This window comes from Haliaeetus leucocephalus, unplaced genomic scaffold, assembly GCF_000737465.1.
Source record: "Haliaeetus leucocephalus isolate CR32 unplaced genomic scaffold, Haliaeetus_leucocephalus-4.0 Scaffold451, whole genome shotgun sequence".
NCBI lineage: Eukaryota > Metazoa > Chordata > Aves > Accipitriformes > Accipitridae > Haliaeetus > Haliaeetus leucocephalus.
This window is the reverse complement of record NW_010972887.1, coordinates 2,646,887-2,669,187: the sequence shown is the minus strand read 5'-3', so window position 1 is coordinate 2,669,187 and position 22,301 is coordinate 2,646,887. Positions and strand designations below refer to the sequence as shown.

The 22,301-nt window shown below is 39.8% G+C and overlaps 1 protein-coding gene across 1 annotated transcript in view; it reads left to right on the top strand.

The window, feature by feature from the left end:
* Positions 1 to 11,018: 11,018 nt before the first annotated feature.
* The window catches only part of NCKAP5 (NCK-associated protein 5), a 370,960-nt gene continuing 359,677 nt past the window's right edge, over positions 11,019 to 22,301 (top strand). The window contains exon 1 of the mRNA XM_010575132.1: positions 11,019 to 11,087. Coding sequence (XP_010573434.1) covers positions 11,019 to 11,087 — 69 coding nt within the window. The remainder of the gene's footprint in view (positions 11,088 to 22,301) is intronic.

The following is a 22,301-nucleotide window of genomic DNA, read 5'->3' as shown; positions in this document are numbered from 1 at the left end:
TAATCCTGTGCCACCAGATTGCTACCACAAACAAAAATATCTTTCAGATTCTAGTGAATGATGAACTTCTGAAATGTCAGTATTTTTTTTTTCTTTTGTGCTACTTTTGGTAGTTTAATGATTTTACTTTGCATTCTAAATGGACAGGTGCTTGAGAGAGAGAGACTAGAGAATTTTAATAGTATGCCTCCTCTTTTTCTAATATTTTCTGGATATTACTGTATCCATAATCCCGAAGTGTTGGATTATTATTTGTGATGGCACACTATAAGTTCTCTCCCATTCCACTTGGGAGAACTGAGTGCAGATGAGTTAGACTGGTAGAATGACATAAAACATAGGAGAGTTATGAACCTTTTAAGTAGGAAATTCATGAATGTTTTTTAATTTACATTTTTATTAAGTTCTGGCAGATGGAAAAATTAGAAATCGTTGTGTGACAGCCTGTCTTCACATTGAGAAACTGGAGTCAATACTACCAGCAGCTGACTGCATGGGGGGAAGAATGGAGTGGCTCTTCCCCCCACAAAGCAAAAGCCTTTCACTCTAATTGTCTCTAATGTGGATCAACCACTGCAGTGTATAAAGAGAGACTCTGAGAAGAAAGGGAGAGAGGGCTCTCTTCTTCCCTCTCAGGGTCTTCAGACAACTCATTCCTGGCAGCATCCTCACTTTCAGTGTATTTTATTGTACTTCATTATGCCTTATTTTTTTATATGACAAGTGTTCCTTTGATTATCTGGGAATCCATCTGTATTGGATTTCACTTTAGGTAATTTCTTCAGATACTCAGCATCATTTTCCCCTCTTTATTTCTTTTCAACCTATTGTCAATAACCTAATCAATTCCTCACTGTTTCTAGTGTTAGTATACACCCCTCAAACTTGCGTAGATGGTCATTCCTTCCCATTTTAGTCTCCTCTTTGTCATTGTTTGAAACTACTATGAAGGGACTTGTTAATCGTTTCCCACCAAGTCAATACTTTAATCGTCTTTGGTGCTATTGTCCATCCAGTTTGTCTCTATCCTTTTGGCCCAGAACTAAAATCAGTGCTTCAGATGAGATCGCTCTAGAATTGCAGAGATAAAACAGTGAAGGGCTGTTCGGTATGCCGACACTGTTCAGTGTTCTGTCACCGTCTAAGGAAATATGGATGAGGACAGAACATCTTTCATTTTTAATATTTTCATAATAGTTTTCTTGGCCATAAGCTGAAGATGGAGTTTAATCAACGTGTATCTGTTCCTTCTAATTTTACGTTCTTGATATCCCACAGTCCTACATGTTGTGTTGTGTAAGAATAAAGTGAATTTGAATTGGCTGGGGAAATCTCCCTGGAGTTTTTCTTTACGTATATTCATTGATGTGTAGGGAATACATCCCACAACAAAACTGAAGGTGGTAGAGCTGAGTCGCACCCTGTCACCTTTCTGCTCTGAGCATGAACATGAAGGAGAGATGTCGTTGAAGTGTGTTTGGGAATGCTGGAGCTGAATTCCATTGGGTCTGATCCTTGGATGATGCTAGGTTGGCTGAAATGAGAGCAGACTTCTAGCTTCTGCAAAGGCTGAACAGCCAGGGAGCCAGCTGAAGGATGTTAGTGCCCACCCTTACAGGAGCTAAGCTAGTTCTGGCACCTCCAGAGTCAGCTCTGGTACCACGTCTCTTCTATGTGTCTTGTCTGTAGCAGTGAACAGAGGTGACTGCAGAGTCCAAGGAACTGCAGCTGTAGTTACAGCTGACCTAACTGTACAGATTTACAGGACTCAGTGAAGGTATTGGCACAGCAAAATGAGTAACATATGAAGAATTTTTTTGATAAAAATATGCATGGTGTCCTGTGCAGGAAGCACCTGGAGCTGCTCAGCCTAATGAGGCTGCATGTTCTTGCTTCGTTCCCATGCTACAGTCTATTCTTTCAAACCAGGGGCTCAGTTCTGGTTTGGCTGGCACTGGAAGAGATCAGCGCTGTCTTTCCCCTCTTGTTGTTCCCCAGGCTGGACTTTAGTCTAGGTGGGGCGGAGGAGCTATTTTCAGATGGAAATCAGGTGAGTTGAGCCCTTTCTCAGTTACCCTCTTCTCAGGTCATGGAGGGAAGACATATATTTCACTGTACCTTATATTCCCTCATTTTTCATAGGACAGAAAGGGATTATGAGTTTGATTCAGCTTCTTTTCTGGGCTGTTATTGAACTAATGCCTTCATTATAAAGTTATTGCCTGTAAATGTAAGGATAGGCCCTGGCCCACTGGGAGTGTCTGTACAGCAAGGTGAAATGTGAGGCACTGTGTTACAACCCACAAAACCCTAGATTCATTAGAAACAAATTCTGCAGTCTAGATGTTGAAATATTCCCTCTGATGCAAATGACTGGTTATCTAAGGAGGATGTGCAGAGTTGGGTGCTGAAGACACTACTAGTAACTGAGGAAATATTTTTACAATACTTATTTTATAATGGGACCTCTCCTTTAAGCCACGTGAACATTTTGAAGTGTTACCCAGTGCTCTGTGGAACAAAACCAGATGTCTGAACACTATCGCTAAGTTAAGGTGATTTTAATAATTCCTCATATCCATGAGGTGAAATACATCAGTAAATAAATGATCCTTCATTGCTTTCATCTCTGTTGCCAGGGAGGACCAAACCGAGTAGCATTCATATGGGACACTTCATCTCACAAAACTGCTTTCATTCACCAAAATGTACTGTTAGAAAAATGTTTGTAGCAAAATACTTCATTGTGCATAGACTGCAAAGAGAGTGACTGAGAAACAAGAGAGATGATGGTGACAAAAAGCTCCTAAGTATATTCAGTCTCTGGTGTCTGACGGGCTTGCGTTCAGATCACGGAGCTATCCCGTGACCGTTGCAGCCATCATCCCTTTTAGCAGTGCAGGTGGAAGGGGCGGAGTGTGCACAAAGAACTGATGATTTTTAGTGGTCCCTCTGGACTATGAGTAGGACAGATGGGCAGGCAGAAGAGATGCTGCCTGAAATGCATCTGTGTCAGAGAAGACGGGATCTTTAGGGACACTTCACAAGCACCTAGTTCTAGTTTCAAAAATTGAATTGGCAATCCACTGCTGCTTACGACAGAGACCCTGATACATAGGTTTGAAATTCTTGGACTTTTTTGAGTAGTGCCTTGATTTACACCAATGAAAGAAAAATGAGAAGAAAACACAAATCAAACTGAGCAAAATGTGGGAAACTTGACCACAAATTTTAAGTTCTTCACTCCAGTTAGTTGTCTGTCAGACTGATTCAGATGTTGTATTTAATTGCATGCATTTTTCTGAACATTGCAACATATTAGATGAATACATATGAATTTGGTACCTTATTGGCCTCCTAAACTGGATGCCATTGCCTCTGATGAAGATTTGAATTCAGTGTTTGAAATCTAATGAGATTCCAGTTTAGGTCTCTGCTGCCAGCCATGTTACCATGAGAAACAACTAGCTCTAATGATGTACTAGACTACAGAAGTTGCATCCACTTGATGCCAGAGGCATCTTTATTGGGATATAAACGGGACATTTGGTTTTGAACCTCAAAATCTTCACATAACCCTTTAGGTCTATGAATAGTAACAGTGAAATTTGCTCAGGTCCTGGAGTTCAGCTTTTTCAGGTGCCTGGAACTGCCCGTTCCTGACCGAAGCTTGGCTGTGGTTCCCAATGGAGACAAATGTGTGTTGAAGCCCCCAGACGTAGCTGTTGCTGTTGCTGTGCTCAGAGCATGCCTTTTGCAGATTAACAGCCTAGATTGCAAGACGTTGCTGAAAGAGGCTCAATGGCTAAAGCTTTACCATATAATAACGCATATCATGTAATTTATACTAATATATAGTAATAACTAATATATAATAACGAGTGGTTAGAAACTCACCCAAGAAATGGGAGCTTTGGATCTTCAACCTTCTTTGGATTTCTTCAGCCTGAGTAGCCTCAGTCTTGCTTGGACATCACTTTCTCAGACACAGATTTTACAATGTTTAGAAGGATTTGATTTCAGTGTAGGAACTAAGGATACACAAACACCATTGTCATAATCTGGTTTTTATTGATGATAACACTGTAATATATCCTTTTCTTCTATGCTGTCCTGACAGCAGATTCATGCTTTCTGTCTGCTTATCTTTCATCATTTTTGTCTCAATAATTTTATTGCCTGATATGAATGCTTCATATGTCCCATAAAAGCAAAGAGGGGAGGGTAATCCTTTGACCTTTCCAGCATTCTTTGGTGTAATTTACTGGCGATTCTTCTCTTCCCTGCGGCATGGCCCTGGAACTCCATGATAAAAATGGACAGCCAATCCAAACAGAAAACGCAGAAAAGGTTAAAGCTTTTATTATGTTAGTCTATAAATGTTCATAGTCTTTTTTTTGTTGGTTTTTTTTTCCCTGCCAGAAGAAAATGAGAGCTGAAAATGGCAATGGATGAATCATACTTATTACAGAATACGGAAATGATATCGGTTCAACCCGTTCTTGTTAATGCTGAAAGAACGTAATCTTGTGCCCTCTCATTTTATGTCACTGCAACCCACCTTATCCTCTTAAATGAATGCATGCATCCATTTAATTAACCTGGTGAGATACTGAGATATAAATCTTTTAAATGCTTCTCATGCAATTCATCTTGACAGCTGTCGTAGTAATAACATCTTTAATACCATATTCTTTATTTTCCCATTTATTGAAATTCCTGGTATTATTTTGAGCACACTGATAGGTCTGCTAGATTTAAGCCCTTAATCTTAACTTGTTTAAATCCTAGAACCAATGCTATAGAAAGCTTTACTGGTTGTTTAGTTTGCTGAATAAATGGAAGATTATCTTGCATGAAGAAAGCATAAATGTATTTTGAAAACTGTGGTTGAAACAGGGTGGAATTTAGTAGCTGAGACACTTTATTTTAAATACTGTTTCTAGAACATTGTACTAAGAGTCTGTTCTTTGCTGGCAAGCTGTCACCAGTCAAAAATTTCATGAGACCGTCCTACGTGCTCTACTGATTCCCTTTTCAAGGGATGGGGTAAGGACAGGACTGATCCACACCATTTGGCTCTTAAATTACTCAACCCTCAGTTTCTTTGTAGACTGCCATGTGTCAGTGTCATCGTACTTAATTAAAATCACAACAAAGATAAGAAGGTTCCTTGCCTAGCTCTGGCCCTTCCCACACTTCCTTGGGGCTACTTTATCATGGCCTTGTGGATGACCACTGGACAGTTTTCAACCAGAACTAGAGGACCACTGGATTAGGGAGTGTTTTGGATCACAAGATAACTTGCAGGGCATGGCTTGCTCTGAGTGCTGCCTGTACAGTTCTGATATCCCTTGGAATAGATTTAGAGATCATAAAAAATTTGGGGTGTATCAAAATTAATTATCCCACAGGAAAACAAAAAAAGAGAACTAGTAAAGAAGCTTTTTCCACCTAGATATTTTCTGACTGACTTGATGTATTTTTTTTAAAATATAATTTTCCAAAGTCGGTCAGACTATCTAGATATGTAGGCAGAATGGTATAGCAGTTGTGTTTGCCGCCTTGTAATTCCCTTAGTATTCTACTTATCTAAGCATTTTAAGTTCCTGCATTGGAATTTTTCTAATTTAATTAACTCATTAATGCTGGCACATGGCACATTCTCCTTCCCTCTCTGCAAAAATGCAGCTTGCTTATCTAAATAGCAACCTAATCCAGTGGGTGTGAATACAATATATACATTAGCACTAACAAACTGCTGACCAGCCTAAGCAAATACCTGGGAGTACCGTGCATTAGGCAGGCAGGCCCTGCTTACGGCATTGCTATGAAATACACTGTAGGCAAAACAAAAAAAAATTTAGCTAAGTTTCAGGTTGCAGAAATGCCGATGTTGCTGTAGTTTTCTATTTCCCAAGTGTTGAAGTCTGAAACATCAGCTCAACAGAGAATTTTGGAATTATTTTTCCACTTTATTGCTTAAAGTCATGACCAGGGTAAATACCATGACGGGGAGAGATAGGGGTGTGGTAATGAAACCATTTTCATGGATCGCTTTTAATCGCTAGGCAGAGTTTTCTCATCTTTTGTGAAGGTGGGGTTTTCTGCTGTTACTGCTCTGATGGTTTGAAGGCTGTACCACTTTAAAAAAAACCAAACAACAAAACCAAGGGAAATACCCAAAAAGCTTAGTGCAAACCTAGCATTTTTGACTGATCTATGCCTGGGAAGATAAATGTAGTGATTTTAGAGAACTGAAAAGTCTTTGATCTGTTGAATACACATCAAGTCCTTAATTCTGGAATGGGTTTGGGTTTTTTTTTCCAATTCTGAAAAGGCCCAGACAAACCGTACTGTACTTATTTACCCCTTTTCCTACAAAGACCACAACAAAAGCAAGCATACGCACATTGGTGTTAGCACCAGAACTGGCAAAAGAAACACAGCCGGACAGTGACAGATTCAATTCAATTCAATCAGGTTCTTAGAAAACTGAATCACTCCAGAGATAGGTAATGAGATGATATAAAATCTTTCACCCTTAGGTCACCTGTTCATTCTAACTAACATTTGCATTGATGACAATCTTTACTGTCTCATAGCTGCTTCCTGACCTATGCTAGTGATATTATTTTCCTTTGCCTTTCGTTGCTGAGGGATAATACCCGTTCTGATTATTCCCTTTTAGTCTTAAATTATGGCTGCTAAACAAGCAGGACTATCAGAGTAGAAAAAAGTGCTTAATGGTGATCACTGTATAACTTTGGCCTTATTCTGTTACCCAAGAGTTTGATGTCCACATCACAAAACCTGTCGTCTTGTTAACACCTCAGAAAGACAAGCAGACTGCTGAGAGGGAATACCTTGCTGCCCTACGGGTGTTTTGGCTTCTGGCAGTGTTAAGGTGTGCAAAGCAAAGGGTGGGGAGGCTGCATTATATCTAGCCTGAATTTAAATGAAAGGATGCTAGTTGGCAGAGCTGTCATTTGTTGTGTGTCATAACTGCTAAATTTATACTAATTTGTAAGAGACAGAAAAATAAATACAGTCCGTTTCCGGCTACCGAAGAGATATACTGTGTGCTAGTTCCCAGCTGGCATATGTTGGCATAGCTCTGCTGAAATGTAACTGCAGTTTCGAACTGTCTGAAAATATCTTGGATGCTTATCTAAGGAATATAATGTTATACTTTTTCATCAGCTAAAGCAATATACATCAATCATCCTTTGTTACTACTAGAAATGAAGAAGGTATTATAATCCAAGAAATTTCTTGCATAGCTTTTAGAGAGTGCTTTTCTATGTTAATCGCACCGTTTCTCCAGGGCCTAGTTTTAGAGCCATCTCCTGAAGTAATGAACATTCTTGTACTGAGTACTAAAAATACTGCTCTTTAGTATATATAATCAAGCTGATGCTTCTGGCTTGCTGGCTTTATACTCAGTGAGGGTATACCATATTGAAGCAAGACTCCACATAGGTCTTCCCCTGAGAGTTTTTTCTGTGCCCATACAAAACCTTCTTCCCTGAGCTCAGTGCAAAACTGAGAAGACAGTAAGCAAATATCTGGGACCTGCGTTCTCTTAGACTGATCCCCATACACTTCTTAAGGATACAGGCTTAATCGCCGAGTGCCTCTAACTTCAGTGCCTTCCCCAATACGCTGAGCATAGATGAACTCTATAGTCCCTTAGAGAAGAGCCCTACAGCGGAAAAATTTCCTGCAGCACAAAGAACTGTAAGATGTGCCCCCAAAGATTTGGCAATGTACATATGTGGGTGTAGTATCAGTGAAGACACCATAAATCAGAAGTGACTTTGTGGTAGTTCACAGTTCAGCTGAACTAAATGGGACAGTCAAGATCTGAATGCTGATCACTGGTGTTTCCGCTGTAAAGACACTGACAAGCAAATTAGTCAGAGAAGGTGGATAAATTTCTACAGTCTGTTCTCTTGGTAACACAAAAATAGTATTTCTGATAATTGGGCAAACTGATTCTCAGTGCTTTTACATTTCAAGACTGTTCCATCTGGATGACAGTTCTCCTCTGCTGAGCTTCCTGGCGGATGTGTTAGCTCCATTTTGAATTGTTGTGTCTATTGTTTGGTCTCAGAGGAAGATGGATTTACCTGAGAGAGTCATTTTTTTTCTCTGTGAGAAGTAGTATGATGCACAAAAACAACCATTCCAAGATGGAAACTTGTTCCATTTTTGTTAAGTACTTCACTCTGATGATCAGTTTTCTTTATAGGCCTCCTGAGCTGGGTACTTTGAGTTACCAGCTTATGTTGGTACAGGCGATGTATTGTATTATCTTGTCTGATAATTACCTTTGATTCAAAACTTTAAGTGGGTTCAGCCTTAGGTTGTTAACCCTTCAGGAGAGATATGTGACAGCCTGCTAATGGTAACATGCCGGGAGATTTGAGCTTTCATGGTGTATGTGTGGGAAGGAGTGGAGTCTGCAGGACTGAGGCTGCTTCACCTGTGCATGAGTAGGTCCACGTGCTGTGGTAGGTAGGGCTACAGTAAATCCACTACTTGAAGTGCCCAAAGCAGCATAGCAAATAAGCCATAGGAATAATAATAAGCCTTTCTTCTTTACTTCTAAACTAGAATTTGGGGTGGTTCCAGCAAATACCTGCAGACAGAAACTTCAAGCACTTACTCATATTAAACACTTGACCTTCTACAGGGATAAAACTGGCTTCAACTGTAGCTCTCACTAGCTCACGACTAAGTTTTCTGTGCTCACTGATCAACAAAGACTCCTTTGGTGGAAGTCATGCTCTCCAGGCAAGATGAATGATACAAAGATTACATAAGCTCTTTCTTTTGCTAATTTCTGGCATAATCACAAGAACAGTGTAATACATGGCCTCTGTGTTTGTACAAATCTATTGTGGTATTTCTTTTGAGACATGATAGCTAATCAGGAAACAATGGTAATTATGTGATAGCACACCACTGAGATTCCGTATTAGGTGAGTTAAATAGTGTGTGTAGCTTTAGGATTGGTACTACAAAAAGGAAGCAAGGGCTTACAGGTAAACCTGGGAAAAAACCACAAGGCAGGAATGACCACAGTGCAATAACTGAGATTTTCCTACCATTGTGTGTACATGTTCTCACCGCATGTGTTCTTTAGATGAATGTGTATAGAGGCTAATTTTTATCCATTTTGGAGAAAATGACCTGAATTCTGGTCTTGCATAAGTGTAAACCAGAAGTACAAAACCAGTGTAGGAGACGCCAGGTGCTGTTTGACAGAAGGCTGAATTTACCACTGGATGGCTTGGTAGCCAGACCAATTACGGTTTCCCCGTGGGAAGTGTTTTACAAGAGGAGTCCCAGTTGTGAGCCCACATTGTACCTGATGATCCCAGTTTGCCTGCCTCTGGGACCCCTCTGAATTCCAGCTGGCTTCGGAGGCCTAGCCCGGGGCATCCTGCTCTCCTTGCAGGCGGCCTGCGGTTGGCCCATGTTCAGACTCCTATGTGCCCTCCTGGCAGAGCATTCGAGGACAACTTGAGGAAAGAGTTGTGGTGGTTTTATCTGCTTGATATCACCACAGTGACAGATGGGATCATTTACAGGTGCATGAGAAGTTAAGTCTATCAATAGGCATGCAAATATATCTGGAGGGCACATGCAAGGCTTCTTTTGGGAATGCCGGCTGTGTTACCCTACAGCCAAGCCCAGTAGTATTCATGCATCATTTTCAGTTTGTGACTGAAGGTGCTGTTCGCAATAAGTAAAAAGGATCAGAAACAGACAGATTTGTCTTTTGCTTTAGTCTTGTTTTTCAGTCAAATGCAGTGAATTTCTTGAGGTTTAGCATTAAGCAGTGCTGTATGAATATCTCAACCTTACTAGAATTATGTTTTTAAATAGGCTTTCACATTAAATCTTGACTAAAAAATGTGGACAAATTCCTGTAGTGGAAGCTCTTTGTCCTTAATGAGAGTTAGCCCAGATTAAGAGATATAGCATGTTGCCCTCTGATAGAGTTAATGCAGTCATTATGAGATGCAGGAGAAAATTCCTGTATTTGGTTCTTTATTTATGAGCATACCAGCCTGCCTTAATTTAGGCTAGATTCTGATTTCTGTTATTGTCGTACTACTTTCTGTAAATCCTGAATAAATTCATTACCTTTGCCCATGTTGCTGAATCACATACGATAAATATTAACTTAAAATACAAGCTAAAATTTTCAAATACATATGTCATCAGGAACATTTAGGAAAAGAGCGAGCTGGTAGTTGTTACTTGTAAGCTGTGACTTTATTTTAGTAGAAACCATCACCCAGGTATAACCAAACCCTACAAAACTGGAAAGACTAATTCCATCTGTGATAGCTTTACGGGGTGAAGTTTCCTGGCCATTCTGTACAGGCAGTGGGACTGATTATCACAGCAGAATCTTTGACTTTAAAAACGTAAGGAAAGTGCTGAGGGCATTCGTCTCTCATTAAGGATAATGGGAGTTGAAAGCTTTTAGAACTCTTCAGGATTAGGTCCAAAATTTGTACATCATAGTAGCAGCACAGATGTGCCAACAAGCAGGGCTTACTGAGGAGTGCAATTAATGTGAAACGAACTGTTTCCCTCCCCACCTCCCCCTCCCCAGCCCCAGGTAGTTCATTAGCTCTGCAAATCCAGCTCCCAGCCCAGTTCAAAAAAGACTATGAAAACATGGGGTGTATGGATAAAGACAGTAGTAGCAGATTTTTTTTTTTTTTTTTTTTTAATTCTTTGAGAAGTGACCCAAACATATTGGTAATATTTCTATCTGGAGAGTTTAGCTTTTTTGGCACAGAAAATTTGTTCCTGGAACACAGCCTACTATAGACACAAAGTCATTAGCTGCTGGGTTATTACAAAGTTAATGATGAAAGACAGAAACTGTTAAGTAAGATATTGAAATGTGCATTTAATTTTTTTTTTTGCAGTGATGCTGGAAACAGTCTGACATCTCTAGTTGATCAAAAGGAAAACAAATAACCTCAGCTATGGAGAGAAAAAGACAGCTACAGAAAAGGGAATTTGGGAAAAGACTTTCTCTGGACAGCAGTCTTGTGGTAAGAATGAATATTTATTGAATTTACTGAATATGTCTTCTGTCATAAAAACATAGCTGTTAAGAGGCAATACTCATTATGATGTAAATTTTAAAGGCGTTTATCTATTCATCACAATATCACAACCTTTTGTGACTTTTTTTTAAGATTCTTCAGAGCAAAAGTGCTGGAGGAATTTTACAGCATCCTAAATAGAAACTTGTTATCATATAGAAGCATGTCCCTCAATTCACTGGATTTACACAAGAAAGGAATCCAGACAAATATACCAATCTTGTAATTAAAATCCTACTCAGTCTCTGTGGGATCACTCTGTATCACTTTATACTTAGTGTATGAGAGCTGTAGGTAGCCTGGGTCATCTAATCAGAAGTGCTTGTTTTACTATTGAGGATACTAGGAAAAATTTGTTCACCATAGTGAATGCATAAACTACACTAATGTCACCTGAAAGAGAAACGTAAATGCCACATACTGTAAAATAATTGGTTTTGCCATACATAGGATTTTAATTCACTGAGATTGTATTCTAGGTTTATTTTTAGTTAATGTTTTCAAATGATGACTGAGATTAACACGGAGTTTTCATAGCTGTACTATGGATACATGACTGAAAAATGCTGATAGATGTTGAACAGTTGTGCAAGAGGATAAACACACCAATGTCAAGTACTCATCATGCTAGTTTAACAAATACTGAAACAAGCAAAGCTGAGAGAGCCAAGGAAACCCATGCCATCCCTTTGACATTCATAGGTGTTGTCGTCTGAGGAAGAAGTTTGTTCCTGGGTGTTGATAATAGAGCTGCCTCTTTTTGAGTACTCACATGGCTGGGACTGATGCTAGGAACTGCTGGAAGCAGGTGGATTTGGCATTGATAGCCACAAGGGCTGGGTTCAGGTTCTAGGGGTCACTGTTGAAAACTGGTTTGGCTCCTCACACAAAAGCTGCAAAATATTAAACTTTGCCCAATGCCACCCATAAATAAAAAGTCAAATGATTCATGAAGCAGTACTTGATTAGAGGGAGAAAAGGACAGCAGCGAGGTAAAGGACACCAGAGAATAAGCAAGCACTCCCTTCCCAGAATGTACCAATAGTCATTTGAGGTCCTCATCTCTGATGATTTCTTGAGCAGATATTTCTCATCTCCTGTAACATCTCTTTACACACAGGTAGTAACTGTGGGATACCAGAGCCCTGTTGCCTGCTACGCTGGGTAGCAAGGCCTCATCCATGCCTGTGCTAACCCCATTACCTGAGCTGCCCACAGGCCACTCTGGCCAGCCACTCCTGCCTCACCACACTGCGGCTTGCTGTTGAGATTTTCTCCACCAAAAAGGCTACAAAGACCTCCTGCAAAATAGAAACTCTTCTGTCCCATCTCTTTGGTCTGACTTCTGTATCCCCATGCTGTAAGGTGCCCTAATTTGTGGTGGCCATTTGTCTCAGGCAAATTTAAGATGATTAGTCTACCTTGAATTTTACACATTATTACAACTATGTAATTTCCTTCATTTTATGCTATACTTGTGTTTTGTTTTGTTTTGTTTTGTTTTGTTTTTAAGTAAAAAGCCCACTGACATGCTAAAAGCAGTGAATATGGACTGAGCAGGTTTCAGTCTAGCCACTGATGCCTTTCATTCATCTGCTGTGCTCTTTGGCAGCGGTCAGTGGAGCACTCCCTCTCTCCCAGGTTTCTGCTGCTCTGCAGGCCTTCAAGGACTCTGTTCTTCTCCCTTAGGCCTTAGCTAGAAGGTCTGCACTTCTCAGGTAGTGTCAGCTGGCCAGTGAAGAAATGTGCAGAGCACATTTCAAAAGGGGTCTGTCCTTCTCCTTAGCTTTGAAATGGCACTGTTTCTTATGATGATGAATTACATCCCTTTGTTTTGAAAAATAAAAATAGTTAGAGAGAAATAGAAGTAGTGAAGAGTAGTGAGTCCTCCCCCAGACTCTGAGCTGATCTTAGGACCTTAATGAGAAGCTAATCTCCCTCCTGTTCAGGCCTTGCAGCTCAGTGCTCTGGTGTTGAGAGGTAGCTGTTTTCAGGTTGTTCAGCCTGCAACAAAACCTGCCTTCTCAGCTTGCACACACTCAGCAGGCCACGTCATGCTTCCAGCGCTATTAAAACTGTTTCAGTTGTCTTCTAGCTTGTGGGCAGAGAAGGTAGGTTTAGTACGAACTCACAATTTTATCTAATACACTCAGCGTCAAACAAAATCTGGCAGGTTTTGTATGCTCAGAAATGTGTTTATTCCCAGGGCCAACCTCTGTTATTAGTTCTAAGCACGCACACTCCTGAAACAGACCAGCCTAAATCCTGCAGCTAAAATGTGCTGCTGTGATCCAAACAATTGGCCATGAACTATCAATATTTATCTAGAGAAAAGAACACTCATAGAAACTGGGTACTGAAAGCTAAGGGAAATGCTAGCAATTGTGAATTTGCACAAAGATATGGCTTAGCATGGCAGATCAGTACTGTTTTTCCCTAACGTCTTTACTGATGTAATGCACTAGATTCAGCCTTTACTTAACGCATTAAGAAAGAAATCTCCTTTTCCCTGAGGTGACAACGTGGTCTGCTGTGTGGATGGGAACAAGAAACTAGGTACTTTTGGCTTCCAGTCCTAGCTACTGCTAGTTTGGACTTAATTTATAGCCAAGATAGTGCACTATGCTTAATTCTTACCCTTTGCTATCAGTAAGAGGGGAGCAGAGAGAGACATTCACCAATGTCATAGGGAATATTGTGTGTGTAACCATCAAAAGTGCTTTGTATAATAATCAGTGCTACCTGCATATTAAAATGCCCATAAGGACTTAATTAGAGGAGAAACAGAAACTGTGGCTGTATGAGAAGGCAATGCTTTGTCCCTGCTCTTCAGCAAGTGGTAAGTAGAGTGGGAGATTGTACACAGCTGAAAAAAAAGTCTTCAGGCACTGGCTCGAGGTCCATGATTTATGCCAGTATGTGCCAGCTGAATATCTGTGGCTGATTATCCCATATTGGTGCAAAAGTGTTGAAGAAAACATGTGAGGGAAAGAAATATTGCAGTATTTCAATATTTCGAACATAGAAACCCGTCACACTACCAGGCTGACACACCCAGATTTAAAACAATGTCTTCTGCTACGCATGGTATTTACAGGTTATGCTTGCCTGTAGCGTTTCTCAGTGCATACACTCATTTTCAGTACTTGTATATAACAGGTCAGTGTCTATTGAAGCTTTATATTGAGTAGAATATGTGTAACTAGGTTAGAGAGTGTCATCCATATGTTTAATTAGAAACATGTGAGCACTGTTCATTGTTTACTGCCAGCTATTATTTCATAACAAATTGGGAGAGACATTTTGAGATTCAAGTGCTTTCAGCAGCCTGTTAGTAAATCACACCGGATACCTTGTGACTCCATGAAATTCAACTGGGCAAAACAAAACACTTTGCATTCCTCTCATTTTCCCCAAATTCCTATTCTATCATACTTCCTCTTTATTGTTGCCTTCATATCGTACGTGTGTCTTCATTACCCTTGTATCCACTCTGTTACCAAATTCTATCTGAGCACTATGTTTTAGTCCAGTCCCCTGCCTGTGCAAGTCTTTACGTCTCTCTTCTCGTATCTCTTCCCAAAGGTTTTGTATTTAACCTCTCAGGCATTCAGGGCTGGACACTGCTTGGAAAAATCTGGCCTTGATTTACTCAAAAACAGCTTCTTCTTGTTTGCTGGAGTCTTCCAGCATAATTGTATCTCAGAAAGAATTCTGATTTCTGTGTGTTTAAAGGAAATGTGTTTCTACTTTTATACTCTGGACCATGAGATACAAATAGGCGTTTCTGATAACATTCCTCACCCTGCCTGGCTGTGCTGCTTTTCCCATCTGCATCAGATTCTAATCTTCTTCTGGAATGTTTTTTCCATGATTTAATCTACAAGTTTTGCATAGTGATGTTTAAAACAAAAGTTCCCTCTTCCTTTCTCATCTCTTAGACTCTGAATATATAGGCTATGATGGTATTTGATGGAAGAGCGAGAGAAGGAAAGAGCTGTTTCTGAAAAAAAAAAAAGGCATGACTTCAAACTCCTTAGAATATGGATTTGAGCCTTCAAAATATGAACATAAATTTCATCAGAGTGTTTTGTATTCAAGCCTATCCCATCAAACAATGAGTTTCAGGCTTCATGTGAGGAGGATCCATTTCAGAAACATCCTTCAAACAACATGCCAGTGAGAAATTTCATAGACATTAAAACACTCTTCCTTACACCACAGGCACAGTAACTACTTTTTGATCACCTCAGATAGATACAGAAAAAGATTTCAGTGTTGTTTCATATACTGCTCTACCCCTTTCCAGCTGGTGTCTTGGGGGAATAAGCTTTACAATGAGGGCAAATAAACCTTTTTAAAATTAAGAAATATAAATGTACAAATATGTTCATAAAACATATTTTTTTTAGTGAGTGATTATGGGCCTCATGAATATTTGAGTTAATGCTTTACTGGAAGTTAGTACTTTGAAGCCATGTATTTTAACAAGATTCAGGATCCTACCACTGTTAAGAAATGCCAGATAATGCAACAGAGGAATCGATACCCAGGTCGAATCGAATGCTGCCCAGGTCAAAGGGGAGTCTTGCTGTTCACTTCAATGAAATTAGATCCCTATCAGCTTTTAGTCATAATATAGGTATTATTCCAGAAATCTCTAGTATAGCCAATGGCTGTTATTGCTCTGTAGGTTTCCAATATTGGCAATAAGTTGGAGATATTTTATACACCCAGACGCTCAGTTACATTTGCAGAGAAAGCAGGTAAGCCTGCAGTGACAATGATGTTTTATAGCTTTATATTCAGGTGAAACAATTATGAAATCATTAACATCATAACAATTCTTACAGGTAATCCTATGAGAGCAGTTAAAGAAAATGATATCTATGTAATTTCTGCCTGATATTTAAAAACCAAAACATACCACGCAATAAGGGTATATGTGTTACAGTTTCAATATAATTTTATACTACCTTGTTGTTTCATCTGTTGTACAAGTGATGCTACTGTGTTTTGGTTTTATAAAGTTTTCTTCTCCAAATTGATTACAACCAAAATACCACAACTCTGAAAATCAAACTGGTTTGAGATAGGAGGACTAAAGAAGATCTCTGATTCTTTTTTTGTTCTAAATAACAGATCTCCATCCCATCAAGTTGTTATGACATTACTAAAGATATTTTATCGTATATGTGGTTATAAGATGATAGGATAGACAACAGTTGGAGAACAAGGTGGAACTCTATGTCCTTCTGGATTGCTGTGTAAGAAATTGAGACCAAAGCCATTGCTGTTATTGCCACAGTACTTCTGTTTAGAATTAAAATAAACTGCAAAATTCATAATGTTTTTGGAAAATATTTATTTGGAATACATTGCTTAGCTGACACATACCTCCATGTCAGATTGTTTTCTGTTTAGACTGGGATATATGGCTATTAAAAGAAAAACAGATCTTTCTGAAGAACGTTCTGCCTTATCATGCGTTTTAAATCCTTAAATCCTTTAGGTTTTGTTAAAAAGAACGCCTTTACAAAGTGAAATAGTGTGAATATTCCATGATTTTAAATTCTTTCATGAATAATTTTTTCATGTTAAATCTTTCATTTCAGCATATGTAGTTGAAAATAACTAATGAATGAAACTAGGTAAAACTAGGATGGAAAGGGATTTTTCTGTATTTTTTTTCACTTCATTTAATATGAAAACATAGAGAAAAATAAAAATTGTACTTCAATAAAATTAAAGCACATATTTCCCTAATACAAGTACAATGAGGACATTTCTGATGTGACAAGGTTTCTTTGGCAATATTTGCAATTTATTATTTGGTACGTGGGGGAGGCAGCTTAGACAGGGAATGCTATAAAAAAAGCTAATGAAAGGATTAATTGTATTTCAGGTTTTCCCTACAAAAGTTCTTCCATAAAAAGAAAAATGGAAAAAAACCCAAACCCTAAACAGACCCAAAGCCAAGCTTTTAAGTAACTTGTGTGGGATGAGGAGAATGTTAGAACATATCACTGCCACCAGGGCCACATTGGCTATTCTATTCACTGGGGTGTTCTTTGAAAATAATAAAAGCCCTATCCTTTGCCTGATCCAAACTGTCCAGTTGTCTCCCAGACCCTTTTGATCAGGAAAAAGTCAATGTTTCAAGCTGTGCTCTTTATTTGTGTGGATAATTCCCAGCCTGACTACACACGTGGTTGGCCCTTACAGCTGTGGTGGCATTTAGCTGGGGCGATTTGAGAACAGAGTATCTTTTTGAAGCAGCCAGCGTTTATCAAAGTAAAAGTTTTTGTTTTATTTAAAATGAGGCTTTTACTTCTGAAAGCAAGCTGCGGTAAAGTGCTTCTCTGGTGGCTCGTGAACTGTGCCCTGTCGCTTTCATTCTGGTCACACGCTCCTGTGGGGCTCTGCAGGATTAGCTTTAATGACACCACTTTGTTGTAATAAGGGTAGCGGTGTAATATAATGAATTGTACTGGGGCGTGGGAGTAATACCTTCATCCAGTCTACCTGTGGTTGTATTGGCATCATGTGCAAAACCACTAAGTTGAATGGGAGACCTTTGTTGAGAAGTGCACATGTGTTATCTGTGAGTAATGCACGGGGCTGGGAGCCAGGCGTTTGGGGGTTAAGTCCAACATCTGTGACCTCTAATCAATTTCTAACTCAGTTTAATAAATTTCTAATTCAGTTTTCTCATCAATAAATTGGACGTTATAATAATTTCTTACCTCATAAGTATTCTAAGAACGCTCTGTTATTAGCATGTGTCTGTAGCTTGCTTTGATATCTTCAGATGAAAGGTTCCACAGAGAAAGCGACATTATAGCAAAGCTGTGAAGAGTGCTGTGCCAGCAAGGCAGGAGGGGAACTCTTCGTATGTGGGAATTAAATTCAGTGAAAGGAATAGCCCTGACTTTTTGCTAGTTGACAGTGACATTCACAATGTGTCTAACATCACTGTGTAACATAATGTAATCCAGCATTTTGAAATGAAAGGTGGCATTAAAAATATTGCCTAGTCAGATGTTGGCTAATGTTCTAATGTTTGTAGCCTGGTTATTTTTTTTTTTTCCACCTAAAACTGCTGCCAGATTCCTTATGAATCTGCAGATATTGTCAATCCTCTCAAAACTTGGATTTTTATTTGCGGGTGAATTTATACTTCAGAATTTTATTCAGCTGGATACACTATCAGAAGAAAAGCATGTGCCAAGGGTGTAATCAGGCATGATGCAGCAGTGGAAAAGACATGCAGAATGTGAGCCTCAGTTTTCACAGTGTGTTGCAGAGGCAAGCTAAAGCATCCGTAACATTCAGTACATAGAGTGGGAGCGTAAGTCAAGGAGAACAGTTTAATAAAGGTGAAGTGCGTTGTTCTGAGGTAGAAGACGGAATACAGGAAAGAAGAGCAATGATGTACATGTATTGTTACTAACTTAATAGGTTAAAGTTTGTACATTTTTAGGAAAAACCCCAAAACATAGAACTGACATAAGCACTCAGTAAACTGAATTACTAAGGCAATATTAGAAAAGTCTATTCCTTATGGCATTAGTATTGCTTGCACTGTTCTGCGAATCTGACAATAAGGACATCTATTCCACAGACTGGGCAAATGAAGTGCTATCAACCGTCTATATAATAGACAGCCCTGAAATCTGCTTGAAACTTTGTGGAAAAAGAAAATGCCAGTGTGGGTAGAGTGCATAAAAACCATCTAAACAGAAGAACAGATTGTCTGTTGTGCACACCCAATGCCTTTAAACACCAGGACTTTGCAAAAATGGAGCGATCTATAAATGTATTGCCAACAGCACATACTTGTCTGCATTTGCATTTTTAATAAAGTCGAAATTAAACCAGAGTTCTTGTTACGTCAGGCATGAGAAAATACACAAGAAAAGAACCATCTGAATGTGTCAGTTCACAGCAGAAGCTGAGGAGAGGTGAGGAGAAAAGAGAAACCACTGGTGTGGGACAGCAGTGCTTAGGCTTTACTGATATTAGCATATCACTAATGCTAATAGTGTGGGAAACACTGTGGGCTGCATGGGTTTAAGGAACATCATTTACCAGCACAGCAGTGCATGTAGGGTACTAGAAGTAGAATCTGCATCAGCTTGGATAAAGACAGCATAAAGTCACTAGTTTCACCAAGTAAGATGGACGACGGCACTTCCATGTAGCAGTGGTGGAGATGTCTGGTTTGGATTTCATTTGCAGAAGAGAGATTTGAAAATAAAGAAGTGTGTAAAGCGCTGGATGTCCTGGCAGCAGCTGGCTACTGCAAGTGCCATTCTTGGACTCTGGAGCAGCCTGGCAAAGCCTAACATCATAACTACAAAACACAGGGGCTGTGAGTTCAGAAGGACTCAGTGAACCCAGGGAATTATGTTAGAAGAAGTAAGTGTCGGGCCTAATGTGTAGAAATGGCTCTATTAGGTGCCAGTGCCACAGGAAGAACTGAAATCCTTGCTTGGAGCGATACAGATAGCGACCTATTACTTTGGTTAAAGCTAGTTTGTACCAATAGAAACCAGTGAGCCTTTTCAAGAACTGGAAATGTGGATAAACAGTGAGCAGTAGCTGCATAGCAAGCTAGAGAAGATATTGCTTGAACAGAGAATAAAAGTAAAAAGCTCATATAGGATTGAAAACAGGGAAATAGTGGATGGAGCATGTTTTTCCTGAGCAACAGTTGGAACAATATTACTGCTGGAAGACACCTCGATGGTTTATTGATCAAAAGCACTGACACCAACACAGGCAGAAGTGCGCTCCGAGAGAGGAATTATTTACCATTTGTTGCTGCACATCAGAAGTTACATCAATAGGTACATATGGCGACATGGTGACAGCTGAAACAGAACCCAAATCCCTGGAGAGCATGCTTTGACAAACTGCTGGCTTTTGCTTTCTCATGTCTTTGGCACATAAACTTAAAGCAACAAACATGAGACTTGAAGGTTAAAATAAAAGCCTTAAAAGAAATTTCTGTAGCTGATCTGCCCTCGTTCATTGTCACAGAACTTGATGCAAAAGCAGACGAAAACAAAGAAGTAGAGAGAACAGAAAAGATGATTTTACTAGTGCCTGGAAATTAGCTGGCAGATGGACTGAGAAAAACAGAGGGCAATGGTATTCTGTGGCTTTTAAAAAAGCAGGAAAATTAGACCATGTTGCTACAGAATCTCAGCAAATTCCCTGTCACACTTTCAACATGAAAATATTAAATCCTAAACAGTTTCTAAAAAGCTTTTAAAGACACTGATTTGGCTGCAGAGGGGGAACTAAAAATGAAAATGAAGGGAAAAGCAAGACAAATGTCTGCATGTATTTTGAGAGTCATTCGGGAAGGAAACCTCAGCATGGTACAATGCGAAATTTGGGAGCAACAAAAAGAAGTGGGTGTCAAATGTTCAAGTCGACAAACTGCAGAGACTGAACTACAAGAAGTTTGTGGTAATTACAGCTGCCGATAGCAAGGCTTAGAAGAAAAGAGTCATAGATTCATCTCAGTGCAGGGACACAGAGACAACTGTGTGCCAAGACCTGATTTTTAGAGGTTTTCTTCAATATTATCCAGTCAGGGACATAATAAGGAGAAATCTTGTTGTGGAGCTATTTGACTGATAGTAGATCTTTATTTTGGATGGAGCCTCACGTCATGATTTGGAGGAGTTTTGATGATTTGCAGGGTGCATGCCAGGCTCTGTTTCCCAGGGCCTCTGGGAGTAGCTGGTGGGTGTCTGCCATCTGGTCCAGAGCCAGCTCAGCAGCCTCCTGCCCGCTCCTGCCCTCTTCCCCGAAGATGCCAGCAAGGAGCAGGCTGCACGCAGGGGAGAAGAGCTCGAGCGGTGCGAGCCTGCTCCTGGCCGCGATCTTGGGCTCCTCTCTCCCTTTCCCGCTGCCCCTTCCCTGTCAATTACAAAGTGTAGCTGTGACAGATCTAAGTCCAGCCACAGAAGAGGAAAGGTCACGGAAAGCTTTGGATTGAATGTGAATATGCACACACGCTGCGTGGCCTGCCACGTGATTATGTGCCTCGCTGTGACATAAAGGGTGCGTATCATCGGACTAGCCAGAGATAAGCTGTTACCAAGGGAAATGAATATACCGGGGACCCTTATCTAGGTCTATTAAGCTACCAAATGCAGCAGTGTAATTGGAGGCTTTGCCTGCCCAGCTGTTAAGAGCAGAAGGCTGCCTGTAACAAGAGATCTGAGGAGATTGGGGTTAACTAAATAGGGATTTTATTGACAAGCCTTTTAAAATGCTTCATGCCTTCAGCAATTAAACATAACACACACCCTGAGAAGGACAGGTCTCCTCTGTCTCTCACAGTTGCCTGATTCCGCTTGAATACAGTCCTGGGGAGAAGAGAGACAGAAATTATGTCCTGTGTTATTTTATAGTGTTGATATAATTCCCTACCCTGCAAGACCGAGAATGAATAGTAAATCTACCCACTGCTGGCTCAGTCATGGCATCCTCTCAAATGTCCTGCTTTGAATATTGTTGCATCCCTAGAAGAATCTACATTTCTGTCACGGACCGTGTGCATGTAAATGTACAAAGGGAAAAAAATATCTTTGCAAAAAGGCATGTAGACGTATCCAGATAGATTTATTTTACAAATAGCTATGGTCAAGTTTTCCTGCTGTTCTTGAGTTTTGCTTATTTTGTCCACTTACAGTGAATTTAGGATAGCCTCAAAGGAAAGCTATAGCTTTGAACTGTCTGCAAACCAGAATTTCCAGCCTGTGTTAAATATTCTGAGATTTTTGTATTTGGTTTAGTTCCAGCTAGAAAATCCTGGTTTTGTTCTAAAAAATATATATATACTTTTGGCCCTCTTGCTCATTGAATTCTATAGCTATAATAGATGATGTACACTAAAAGAGATTATGTACACTATTTTGCTCCGCAAGTTTACAATTTTGATCTTTAGGTAAAGTGTGTCTTACTGAAAATTTCAGTTAAATCACTATATGTTTTGCCTTTACGGAATAAGTGTTTTCTGGTTGAAAACCAAGCTGCCAAAGGACTGGCTAAATCTTTCACTTGGAAAATATTCTGCTTCATGCTGTCAACAGAGCTACACAAAAACTCTGCCGTGTAAATATGTCTTTTGCTCAGCAC